This window comes from Temnothorax nylanderi, unplaced genomic scaffold (genome assembly GCF_030848795.1).
Source record: "Temnothorax nylanderi isolate EJ_2023f unplaced genomic scaffold, tnyl_v1.0 TNYL_tig1082_pilon, whole genome shotgun sequence".
NCBI classification, from domain to species: Eukaryota; Metazoa; Arthropoda; class Insecta; order Hymenoptera; family Formicidae; genus Temnothorax; species Temnothorax nylanderi.
In genome coordinates, this window is record NW_027250144.1 from 2,177 (window position 1) to 15,305 (window position 13,129).

Here is a 13,129-nt window from a genome sequence, read left to right on the forward strand (position 1 = left end):
TTTTTTACAACTCTCATTAATTCTTTTATTGTATTTTTTAATATGCAATGTTTACCTTTCGCTTTCATTATAATATAGCTTAAATAAAGCAACGATACAAGTTGATAATTATCATAATACTATTTTTTTCTTGCATTACATGTAATTTTGCATTTTCTTTTTGCTACTATGGAAAAGAAGGTTTTATAACAAAGAAATAGCTTTCCACAAATAGTACTTTCACTTTTGTACATTAAAAATAAGTTAAACAGGACTTCTATCATAGTAATTTTAATAGAATATTAAATTGATTAAAGACAATTCTCTACCATTTCTAGATGTCCGAGTCTGTAAAAGTGGCGGTGAGATGTCGGCCTATGTCCAACAAAGAATTGCAGCAAGGATGTCAGGTATGTCAGATACACCGACTAAGTGTCGTCCCACTTACTATCCATATACTAAATGCAAATTTAAAACCAAATTTTAATATTTATTACTATTATACAAAAGTATTACGACAGTAAATAATTAATTGGCAAAAATGTGACTTATCTTAGTCAACAAAGAAATAATGAAAAAAGATTGAAAAAAATTAAAGGAGAAGATTGAAGAGCAAATGAGTAAGAGGAGGAAAGAAGAGAAGGAAGGAGAAAGAAGGAGAAAAGAGAGACAGGAGAGAGGAGGGAACATGTGCGAAAGAAGGAAAGAAAGAGAGAGAGAGAGAGAGGGGAGAGAGAGAGAGAGAGAGAGAGAGAGAGAGAGGAGAGAGGGAGAGAGAGGAGAGGAGAGAGAGGAGAGTGAGAGACGGAGAGAGGAGAGAGAGAGAGATCGGAGAGGGGAGGCGAGAGATGAGAGAGAGAGAGAAGAGAGAGGAGAGAGAGAGAGAGAGAGAGAGAGAGAGAGAGAGAGAGAGAGAGAGAGATAAGAAAGAGACAGAGAGGAGAGAGACATATATCCTAATCTTTCGTGACATTTCATTTATTTTAATGCCATTTCTTGAACGAATCATAATTTATATTGAAATATATACACTACGTTCTCATCAATTTTTAAAATTTTTATATCTTCTTTTATTTGCTTATCTTATATACATATACATGTATATCATCTTATAGACATATATTATAATTAATATTAGTTTTTAAGGCTCATTAGTCAATTAAGTTCTTCTTTTGATTCATCTTCAGTCAGACAAAGTCGCGTGAAAAGCGTTATTGTCATATATCGAGCGTATTGTAACCTAGCGACCACATCAAAACATGCGCACATGTTCCTTCACGCGCGGATGTTGCACTTTTCGCTGCAGCGAGGCATCAAGTTTCTTATACCTTTGCGGATCTCTCGTTCTAGGTATAATTGGAGTACATTTGACTAAAATTACATACTTTCTAACTCGTTTAATTAAGTAATTTTTTTTTCCTCGTATATCTATATACAGGGTGAGTTTTATTTCGTATGCCAATTATTTCAGAAAGTATTAGTTTAGTGGAAAAATGTATCAGATAAAAGTTGGAGGGTTTAGAATGGACCAATAAACGTTATTAGATTTTGGATCCAGTGCTCGTGTTGGGCCCTACTGGGCTCTAATGGGCTCAACACGGGCCCTGGACTCAAAATCTACTAAGATCGTTTAGGGTAACTCCGATATTTACGCCGCGCGAGGTTTTACGCCGCAGATGTCAGAAAAAATAGAAGGAATAAAGGTACTTGCTCGCAATTATTCTGTTATGTGCCTTTATGCCATATTAATATTGTGTTGTAATTTCAGTTCTTTACTGTTAATATTAACGAAACTGTCGTGAGTTGAATCGATTTCTCATTGTAGTAAGAAGCGCGATCTTGTGTTACGACCTACGTAAAATGATTACTGTAGGGAATGTAAAAGGTTTAATGGTTATTTCATGATACATAACTGTAGAGGGATAGTAAATAATAGAATACAGCAAAATACAAGTGCATAGCTCTTATATTTTTTGTTTAACTTAATATCTTGTATATCCCTTCTGTTTAGGATATACGGCAAGTTAGCATGTAGAATTTATGCCATAGTACAGACACTTTGTAAAACTCGAAATCTCGTATGTGTTCTTTTTCCTTCTTTTTTTTGGATCGTATAACAATAATCTTTAATGCATCTATCGCTCTTCTATTTTCTTTTTTAAATTTTTCAGTTTTATAATTTGTTTATCATTCTTACATCTTAATAAACTTCTTACACACATTTTGTAACTTATTATGACATTTTATTGCCTTATTTATAAACATTTGTAATTTTTTATAAGGCGTATATTTCACCCATGAATGTCATATAACCCACCCCTCTGGGATATATGGCAAAAATGCAAGGGTTTCTAAAAGTTTTTCTTATTAAATACAAAGAATGAATATTTTATATTTCTATTTTTTTATAGTAGTAGACAGTATAAAGTTTTTATTGGTATTAATCATTTGCCTTAAACATAGTAAATAGTACTCGATAAATTAACTTTCCCTTAGCTGCGGCGTATATACCGGAGTTACCCTATTGGTCCATGTTAAACCCTCCAACTTTTACATGATACATTTTTCCAAAAACCAATACTTTCTGAAATAATTGGCACACGAAATAAAACTCACCCTGTATAAGTATAAACATAAAAATATAAACATGATAAATTACATATGATATATATGTATAATATATATATATATAATATATATGTAATGAGTGCTGGTCAACGCGCGCGTGTGTATACACGTTCCTCATACAGACACACACGCACTCATACATTTACGTATACATGTATGTACATATATACAGTTATGTCAAAAATTATTAGCTCTCAGCGTATGAATGAATTCCACTATATACACAGTTATATCATGGAAGAAATTTTATAGTCTTCTGTAAAGAAATTTTTTGAAAATTGATATCAAAAATTATTTTTCTAACAGGATAATGCTCTCTCATGGCCACAAAAGAAGTAAATTATAATTATAATTTAAGCAAAATAAAGTCAAACTCTTATATTGGCCATCATAAAGTCTTGACTTCAAAACCTTATTAAACAAATAGTAGGTCTTACTGGGAGGAGGGAGAGAGAGAAGGTTTAAAAGCGAAAATGCAATTGAAAAGAAGAATTATGGCAATGTTAAAAGAGTGGGATAAAGCACTTTTGCATCTAACTATGAAAAATTTGATCAACTAATGAAAAATTTAATAAAGTGTATTTTAAAAGTTATAAAACATAGAGGAGGAGTAACAAAATATTAAATATTTGTAAATAAAGATGTGTAAATAAAGATTGCAAATAAAGACTTCTATTTATAATCTTTAATTTACTTATTTTTATGTAGATTACTTATTTTGTTACTTATTTTTATGTAAATTTTAGGAAATACATAACATTTGTATTATAATTCTATTTTATTTTAATTATACATTATATCATAATTATATATTATGAATAAAACTTATTTCGAATAACCAGATTATAAAAATTAGCTTATTATACTAGGTTTTTAGAAAACAGGTTAAAAATTGCGAGGTTCTATCCATTATAACATCATTGTGTGGCAGTTGCATGTAATACAAACAATACCACATTTATAAGCCGTTTATCGATGGCGAGTGGAATATGTGCCAAATCGATAGTCCGGCCAAGTCACTCTACCATCTTTCCTGTAAATGACGACACAAGCTCTGTACAGGTATACACGTGCACACACACATAGATGTACCGTCACACTTTCCTGCTTTTAGAGACGTTGCGACTCACGCGATTAGCACTTTGCACGTTCCATTTTAAAAAGACAGCCGCTTAATTTGCGCATCAAAACTCTGAATAAAATTTTTATTTTTGCTTTGTAATTTCGTAATTATACAATATCCCAAGAATTGCAATACAGTTTTCACAGTTCCTTAATTTCTTTGACCAAAGAATTTTTTTAAAAGTTTACTTTTTCCCTAAACTATTTTAAATTAAAGAAACATAATATAATGATATTTAATTAATTTACTAAATTAAATGTTCTTAAAAATATATTGTATTTTATGTGATACTGAGCTATGAGAAGTTTTAATGTAAGATTAACCTTTTCATAATAGAATAAGTTTTCATCTTTAATTTTAATTAAAATTTATTATTATTATTTTACTTTGTATACATAAAGATTACTAAGATTACTATAATTCTCAAAGTAATTAATACTGAAAACTAAAGTTACAAAAGCTGACAAAAGTGATATAAATTCTTATTAATAATAATTTGAAACTACATAAATAAATATTTCCTACACAGCTTTTGAAAAAAATTCAAATTTTGCTGTTTTTACTATTTTTATATTATACTATATTTTATTTGACACAAAAAAAATAAATTATTTTATTTGTAATGTTTAATTATTTTCTATTAAAAAGAGAATTTATATTTTTAAGGCACTATACTATGTACACGGGAATAGATATAACGGATTAGACGGATAGATAGCGCGTACTCATGCACGCAGTGTCCTCGTCGATCGCTAAATAATTTATGCACGACATACGTAATCCATATTACCGTAATTCACTTACAGCATTCACTTAGCTAGCTTCGCTACATATATCAATGAAGCGACGTCCATCCAGGTGAAGGGAGACAGTGTGTCTCAATGCACATTCTAACATTCTTATCAACGATCGGAACGTTATTATGTCATACTCTACATTTAGCGCTAAAGAAGTTCGATATGCATTTCACGCTAAAATTACATGATTATTATTACTTTTTACTAATTTTATATAGCTATTTTTATTGTTCTTATATTAATTTAGTTTATATTTAATTTTACTTTTTTTATTTTTTATTGATTATGTTACTATTATTATGATTATGTTATTATTATTACTATAGCGTTATTATTATTTTCTTTTATTAAATAACTCCAGGATTTACAATTATATACATATAATTATTAGTTTACAGTTATTTGCATTGGTATTTTGTAAAAGTTTTGATTAAAAAAGAGATTAAACGAGATAAAAAAAAATCTATCTTTTTTTTATTCAGTCCAAAATTTTTAGAGGTTTTAATATAGCAAATCTTATAAATAATATAACAGTATTAAGTACTATTATCATTAACTTATTTGCGTTACATCAATTCTTTTAATATTTTAGTACATTACTTGTGTATAGTATGTGTATAGTCATTCAACAAATCGTTTACCACAACTTTGTACGAGTAATCACATAATTTATCGTAGGTCGACATATATTATAGTTCCGTCCAAGAGTTTCGCAGCCGATAATATTTCACATTCTCGTTCGTGGAGTTTCTTATTCGCGGAACTGTTATTCCACGAAACTTGCCGCATTTGTGAGTCATCGTACTTTCAATTGACCAATTATCGAACGTATTTTTCGTTATTATACTCGACAATTTTCATTTCAATGCATCGTAATGTCATAGAATTATCTCATATTTCATTGAGTCGCTCTATATATGTCATTATTAATTCCATTATCCTTATTATGTCTGTACAGGGTGTCTCTAAAATCTGCTTTGTATTTTAAGAACGGCGGAAAATATGGAAAAATGTTGAAATGTTTTCCACCTCTTTTTCCCTCGAAAATAACGGAAGAGAACATCTCGAAAATTTTAAATGGCAAGAGAGAGAGAGAGAGAGAGAGAGAGAGAGAGAGAGAGAGAGAGAGAGAGAGAGGGGGGGTATAATAGTTTCGAGTATTTATAATATCCACCTCATTTAAAAGGTCTTGTTAAAAAAAAAATTTTGGGTACAAATTTGGGGCCGTTACATTGCCCATCCAAAATGGCGTGGATGATCAAATTTAAATTGTATAAGGTAACTCCGGTATTTACGCCGCGCGGGGATTTACGCCGCAGAAGTCCGAAAAAATAGAAGGAATAAAGATACTTGCTCACAATTACACTGTTATGTGCCTTTATGCCATATTAGTATTGTGTTGTAATTTCAGTTCTTTACTGTTAATATTAACGAAACCGTCGTGAGTTGAATCGATTTCTCACCGTAAATAGCGCGATCATATATTACGACCTACGTAAAATGATTACTGTAGGGAATGTAAAAGGTTTAATGGTTATTTCATGATACATAAGTGTAGAGGGGTAATAAAGGATGGAATACAGCAAAATACAAGTGCATAGCTCTTGTATTCTTTGTTTAGCTTGATATCTTGTATATCCCTCCTGCTTAGGATATACGGCATTTTTAGCATGCGGGATTTACCACAGTACAGACACTTTATAAAAATCGGAATCTCCTATGTGATCTTTTTCTTTCTTTTTCTTGGATCGTATACCAATAACCTTTAATGCATCTATCGTTCTTCTATTTTCTTTTTAAGATCTTTTATAATTTGTTTATCATTTTTACATCTTAATAAACTTTTTACACACATTTTAAACTTATATTGTAACTTATTATGACATTTTATTGCCTTATTTGTAAACATTATTTGTAATTTTTTATAAAGCGTATATTTCACCCATAAATGTCTTATATCCCACTTCTATGGGATGTATGGCAAAAATGCAAGGGTTTCTAAACGTTTTTTTGTCGAATACAAAAAATAAATATTTCATATTTCTAACTGTTTTATGGTAGTAGACAATATAAAGTTTTTATTGGTATAATTCATTTGCCTTAAACATAGTAAATAGTACTCAATAAATTAAGTTTTTCTCAGGTGCGGCGTATATACCGGAGTTACACCCTAAGGTGGCAAAATATTTAGTCAAGAAAAAATTTAAAAAAAAATATTGGGCATGTTAAGAAGGAGAGAATCAAGTGGCACACTTAAAAAATAACATTTGAAAATAACAATTTTCTGAAACTTATTTAAATATATACCTATGTCATTATATATAATCTTATATAATCATATATGACCATTAAGCTCTTATCAGGCCAAAATTCATATACGATCATATAAGATCGCTTCTTATATGAGCACATAAGACATTATAAGAGATTTTTTTTCCCGGGCGATTTTGTTACTGTTCATTGATAACTTCAATCTCTTGCATTAATTGTATTATAATTATAAGCATTGAAAAAAGAGCTTTGTCTCCTATGATTTTAATAAATATTTTATTATTAATATCCTGATAAGCTAAATCAAGATAAACCCATAATAATAAAAATTTAAACAGTTAAAGGTCGACATTATAATATAAAAAATGAAAGATTTTGATAATACCATTCTACATTAAATATAATTTAAAATGCTATCATATTGAAAATTCTATTAAAAATTTACATTATGAAAAATTTGATTAAAAAATTCTAGATCTACTTTCTCTTGTTCTGCAAAATGATCGATATTATAGTGCGGAAAATAGGAAACATCGATTTATCATCTTTTGTCGATTCTTATCATATGTGTATTTTCCACTGACACGTTTGTCGCAGAACGTGGTGACGATCGATCCGCTGACAAAATCCTGCACGTTGGAAAATACCGCCAGTGGAAGTGGAAAAGTCTACCAATTCGACGCTACATTCAGCCCGTCCGCTACAACAGAGTCGGTCTACGAAGATGTAGGTTCCGTAATCGTTGAGGCTGTCTTAGAGGGTTACAATGGCACTGTGTTTGCTTACGGTCAAACTGGTTGCGGGAAATCATTTACAATGCGAGGCTTCATCGAACGTGCATTGGAACATCTATTCGAGGCGACTTCCACCGCCAGTTCCGAAACAAGGTATTCTTCAAACTCTTAAACAATTATTGCACGTGAATACAGAGGTTAACCAAATCGTAAACTCCCCAACGGCACGTCACATTGTCAACGCGGGCAACCACGGGGAATACGCGTGACGGCGTTCCGGTGCCATAGGATCAGCGCGGACCCTCGAGCAACCTAACCAAGCCGCGTTTCTCGCGGGGGAGCGATAAATAGCGACAGGGGGGTTAGAAAAGCTCGCGGTGGAGCGCGACCATTTTACCGACTCGACGGCGTCCTCGCGCCGATTCCTCGACGCGCCGACGACGACGACGACGACGGCCATGACCACCACGACGACGACGGCCACGACCACCACGACGACGACGGCCACGACCACCACGACGACAACGGCCACGACCACCACGACGACGACGACGACGACGACGACGATGACCACCACCGACACCACCACCACTACAACGGCGGCGACAATGACGCCGAGACGATGCGGCGAACGCTGGACGATGCGGTCGCACGCACGACTGTCACTGACACAACGACCAACAACGACGATTTACTGCAGCCGGGAGTCGGGACGATCTACAGCGCGCGCGGCATGTCAACTCTCGCGCGGAAATCGCGGGATCTCAGAGCCGTGCCGTGCCTCGCCGTACCTCGCCGACGTGCCGTGAACGTGAGCGATCTCGAAAACAACGGTCCGCCATCTTTTCGGTCGGCCAAAACACTCGTTTTGCGACGATACGTGCGTACCATTTCCCTCCTACACAAACTGACGCACGTGCAAGGGAAGACAGAATTACGCTCGAGGGAAACCTAACCTGAAATCGCCGTGAGCTGAAGTCGTGCGCCCGGCGCGCCACAGTGACGAGACTGGCGGACCAGCCCCGGGTGCTTACTGGCGGATAAGCCCCAAACATAAGTTTCAGGTTTGATCGCCCACGAAATATTAGACATCAACGATAATGAAAAAACTACACTGGATTCGTGTTCAGCATGCATTACTCTTTATAATCACGTACCTCGAGATTTGGAGAGCAAACATTATTGCAGATATTACAATATTTCCACGCGCAGAAAATTTCACTTTTACCTTCCGAAAACACGTTTGCCCTCGTAAAAATCATAACACGGCAGGTAACCTGCCGAAACTCCGTTGGTCACATGGGTACCATAAGCAGCGTTTACAATGTTAATAGCGAGTTCGCACAATATACAGGTTCCGAGATATTTGATTTGGCGGTTCAACCCCGTTGGCGGTTTAGCCCCGCTCTCTCCTAATGTTTATAAATAAGGCAATAAAATGACATAATAAGTTATAAAATATGTGTAAAAAGTTTATTAAGGTGTAAGAATAATAAACAAATTATAAAACTGAAAATGTTTAAAAAAAAAGTAGACGAACGATAGATGCATTAAAGGTTATTGTTATATGAGCCAAAAAAAAAGGAAAAAGAACACATAGGAGATTTCGATTTTTACAGAGTGTTTATACTATGGCATAAATCCCGCACGCTAAAAATGTTATATATCCTAAACAGGTGGGATATAGAAGATATCAAGCTAAACAAAGAATACACGAACTATGCACTTGTATTTTGCTGTATTCCATCCTTTACTATCCCTCTACACTTATGTATCATGAAATAACCATTAAACCTTTTGTATTCCCTACAGTAATCATTTTACGTAGTCGTAATATATGATCGCGCTACTTACTACATTGAAAAATCGATTCAACTCACGATGGTTTCGTTAATATTAACAGTAAAGTACTGAAATTACAACACAATACTAATGTGGCATAAAGGCACATAACAAAATAATTGCGAGCAAATACCTTCATTCCTTCTATTTTTTCTGACTTCTGCGCTGTAAATCCCCGTGCGGCGTAAATACCGGAGTTACCCTATGTATAAAATTGTGTAAAGACACATTTTTGAAAGAAGTAAATTATTTACACTACAAAAATGTCATTACACTCGAAAATAGATCAACTTCTAGTAGTAGCAGAGAGGATTTCTTCCACAATATTGAAAAAAATGAAAATATTAAATAAACAATTATTAGAGATAACATCAAAGCACTTTCATATTTGGAATTGAATAAATGGAATTAAAAGAACTCCAATCTCTTATAAATTTTCAAAATGTTGAAAACATCTTTCTTAAATATAATACATCCCTGCCACATCGCCGGTGCCAGTAGAACGCCTTTTAAATTTAGCACAGCAAATAAGTGTACGTCAAAATCGCTTATCAGACAAAACATTCAAAAACTTTTATTTTTGAGAAATAAAAACTGAAAATAAAATTGTGAATACTGTTTTAATATATCTTTTATAATCTGTGTATTTTTTTATAATTTTTTATAAATAGTCTGATAAACAAAATTATCTAGATAAATCACGATAATTGTTTTATTTTTTATCTAGATTAATTAATAACAAAATTATCTTTACCCCATCTAAAATAAATTTACGGATTTTCATCTTATTTTCAACTCAAATGATTTTGAAATCATCTAAGGCAAACGCTGCTCCTAAATCAATTTCTACGAAAATATATAATACACAATATTCCATTTTAATGGAAACAAAACATATACAGGATAATTCAGAACCAACGTTTGTCCTTGAAATGTCGTATTCCTGACTTAATTCTGAGACGACTTTTTTCCAAAATTTTGTTTAAAGCTTAGAGTTTTTAAATTATAAGAAGAAATAGTTTACTTATCACAGGTCGGGTACAAGAGATAGGCAAGGACGGCACTCAACATCACAACTCACAATCAGACGAGGGCGCTTACGTGGAACCTTCCCTCCCCCACGCCAGCGCCCTGTATACCCAACCTGTGATAAGCAAACTATTTCTTTTTACACTAAGCTTTGTACAAAATTTTAGAAAAGAAAAAAATCGTTAGATTAGAATTAAGGAATTTTAAGGACAAACATGTGTTTTGAATCATATTGTTTAAACACGAATCGATTTACACAACGAAAACAACTTATACAAAAGTTATTCAATTTTAAGAGAGAAATATAAAAGTTCTTTACATATTATATAGATTATATATTTCTTCTCAAATGCTTATTATTACATTTTCTACGTTCAGGTATTTGGCGTTGCTCAGTTACCTCGAGATCTACAACGAGCGATTACGAGATTTGTTACAAGACGACACTGGGGAAACCCTGACACTGAAAGAGGACCCTACGAAAGGTACCTACGTCGCGGGTGGATTGCGCGAGGTCACCGTCAAAGACGCGACCGAATGCGCCGCGTTGGTTCAACAGGGCGATCAAAGGAGAGCCGCAGCCGCGACGAAGATGAACGCTGCCAGTTCGAGGAGTCATGCTGTTTTAACTCTGTCACTCGAGGCGATTGCCATCAATGACGATGATAAACGTGGTAATGCTATCAGAAGAGGTCGATTGCATTTAGTCGATCTAGCTGGATCCGAAAGGCAAACCAGGACTGGAGCTACGGGAGATCGTTTGAAAGAAGCTGCCAGTATCAATCTGAGTTTATCGGCATTAGGGAATGTCATTAGTGCGTTAGCTGCCGGAAATGGAAGACATGTCCCTTACAGGTATTATGCAAAATCATTTTTACATAATTTTTCATGAACTTTCAGTTTTATTTTTTCTGATTTACACCACTACTTGATGAAGTTTTCATTTTACATTATTTACGTATAATCAAAAATTGTATTTACTTAACTTTCTCATTTGAAAATTATGTCCAAACGTTGAAAACCCCATAAGAATTAAGAAACACTGCAATTGCAATTCAATTTTGACTTATCTGTCTTAGATGATTTAATTATTATGCAATAAAATACAATATTATTTATAATATTATACTTATTTATACACACACATAATTCTTTAACGCAGATTCCACTTTCTTAAGATTTTACAAATTATCGAAAAGAACAAAATAAAATTTATTATTAATAATAATTATAAACTAAAGGTACTATGATTCTTCTCAGAGATAGTAAACTGACGAGACTGCTGCGAGACAGTCTGGGTGGGAATGCCAGAACTTTGATGATCGCCTGCGTAAGCCCAAGTGACATCGACGCTGAAGAGACCCTCAGCACTCTGCGCTATGCTGCCCGAGCTCGTTGCATCAAGAATAAGCCGATCGTCAATGAAGACCCTAAAGACGCTCTTCTTAGACAATATCAATTAGAACTTCAACGTTTAAGGAAGTTGCTTGACTGCAGCGACCCATTAAACGCTGGATCGGACTTCCAAAAAGATGCGGAGGAAGAAAGAGAGAAACAATATTCCGACGAGGTGATGCAATAATCGTATAATTTTTCTATTATACTTTTTAATTTTACAAATATATATATATGTATATAAATGTTCTTATTAATTATTCTACAAATATCTCTTGTACAGTCATTCTATAAATTTATTGTTATTATTATTAATTATATATTGCTAATATAGTTTTATATAAATTTAATTATAAATTTTTAGAATATAATTTGTATATTCAATATACATATAAACAATCTTCTATTTATCTATTTCTTTGTAAAAAAAGAGTTGCATATTTTTTTAATTTAACTTCAAAATACATTTGATACTTTTCACTTGCATACACGATACAAATTGTACATACAATATATAACAATAAGAAAGATATAAATATAATTAAAGGTGGAGAGGCTACGGAAAGAGTGCGAGAGTTCAAATTTATCAGCTCAAAAACTAAAAGAGGAACTAGAAGCTCTGAAATTCCGTTACGAATCGGGATTAAACATGACGAACAATATTGACAAAACTGAAAATCTCAGTCAAGAATGTGAGAAGATGAATGAGTTGGATAAAGAACGAATGGAAAGAAGAAGAAAGAAAAGAGAGGCAGCTTTACAAGACGTTCTAAGAAGGTTGGAGAAACTGACGATTGGTGGAGAAGAGATCGGTAATGCGGAACTGAAAAAAAGGAGGGAGAAAAGAAGAAAGAAGCTAGAAGTTCTTGTAGGGGCGCTGGAAGCCAACGATGCCAATGGTAGTGTCTTCCAAGTATACGGCCAACTGAGGTTTGTACAATATTCATTAATGTTTATTTGTATATAATTTATCCGAAGACTAAAATCATTTGAAAAACCGCACTATTTTAAAAAATATTTTAAAACGTTATTTTTTTCTATTTTAATAAAAATTTAATCATTAAAAAAATAATTGTTTTTTGTTTAAAAAAAGTAATATTCAAACAGAATAATGTAAAATAAAATTATGTTTAAAAGGGAATAACAGATGAAGGATAGTAATAATATAAATATAATAGAAAAAAAGAAATACTAGCTCGAGATTGAAAAACAAAATATTCACTTTTTTATGTCTTTTTTATGTACAACTTATTTATGTCTCTATAAATTTTAATAAGTATATTTTTATTAATAATAAATAAATGATCACTATTGATCACTATATTTAAAAT

At 32.9% G+C, this 13,129-nt stretch overlaps 1 protein-coding gene across 1 annotated transcript in view; it reads left to right on the forward strand.

Moving 5' to 3' along the window:
* The first annotated feature begins 298 nt into the window (after positions 1-298).
* Positions 299-13,129, forward strand: part of LOC139786579 (osmotic avoidance abnormal protein 3-like) — a 36,074-nt gene continuing 23,243 nt past the window's right edge. Inside the window, exons 1-5 of the mRNA XM_071725730.1 lie at positions 299-389; positions 7,396-7,685; positions 10,782-11,258; positions 11,664-11,973; positions 12,346-12,728. Of these exons, the coding sequence (XP_071581831.1) occupies positions 318-389; positions 7,396-7,685; positions 10,782-11,258; positions 11,664-11,973; positions 12,346-12,728 (1,532 nt within the window). The 5' untranslated portion in view covers positions 299-317. The remainder of the gene's footprint in view (positions 390-7,395; positions 7,686-10,781; positions 11,259-11,663; positions 11,974-12,345; positions 12,729-13,129) is intronic.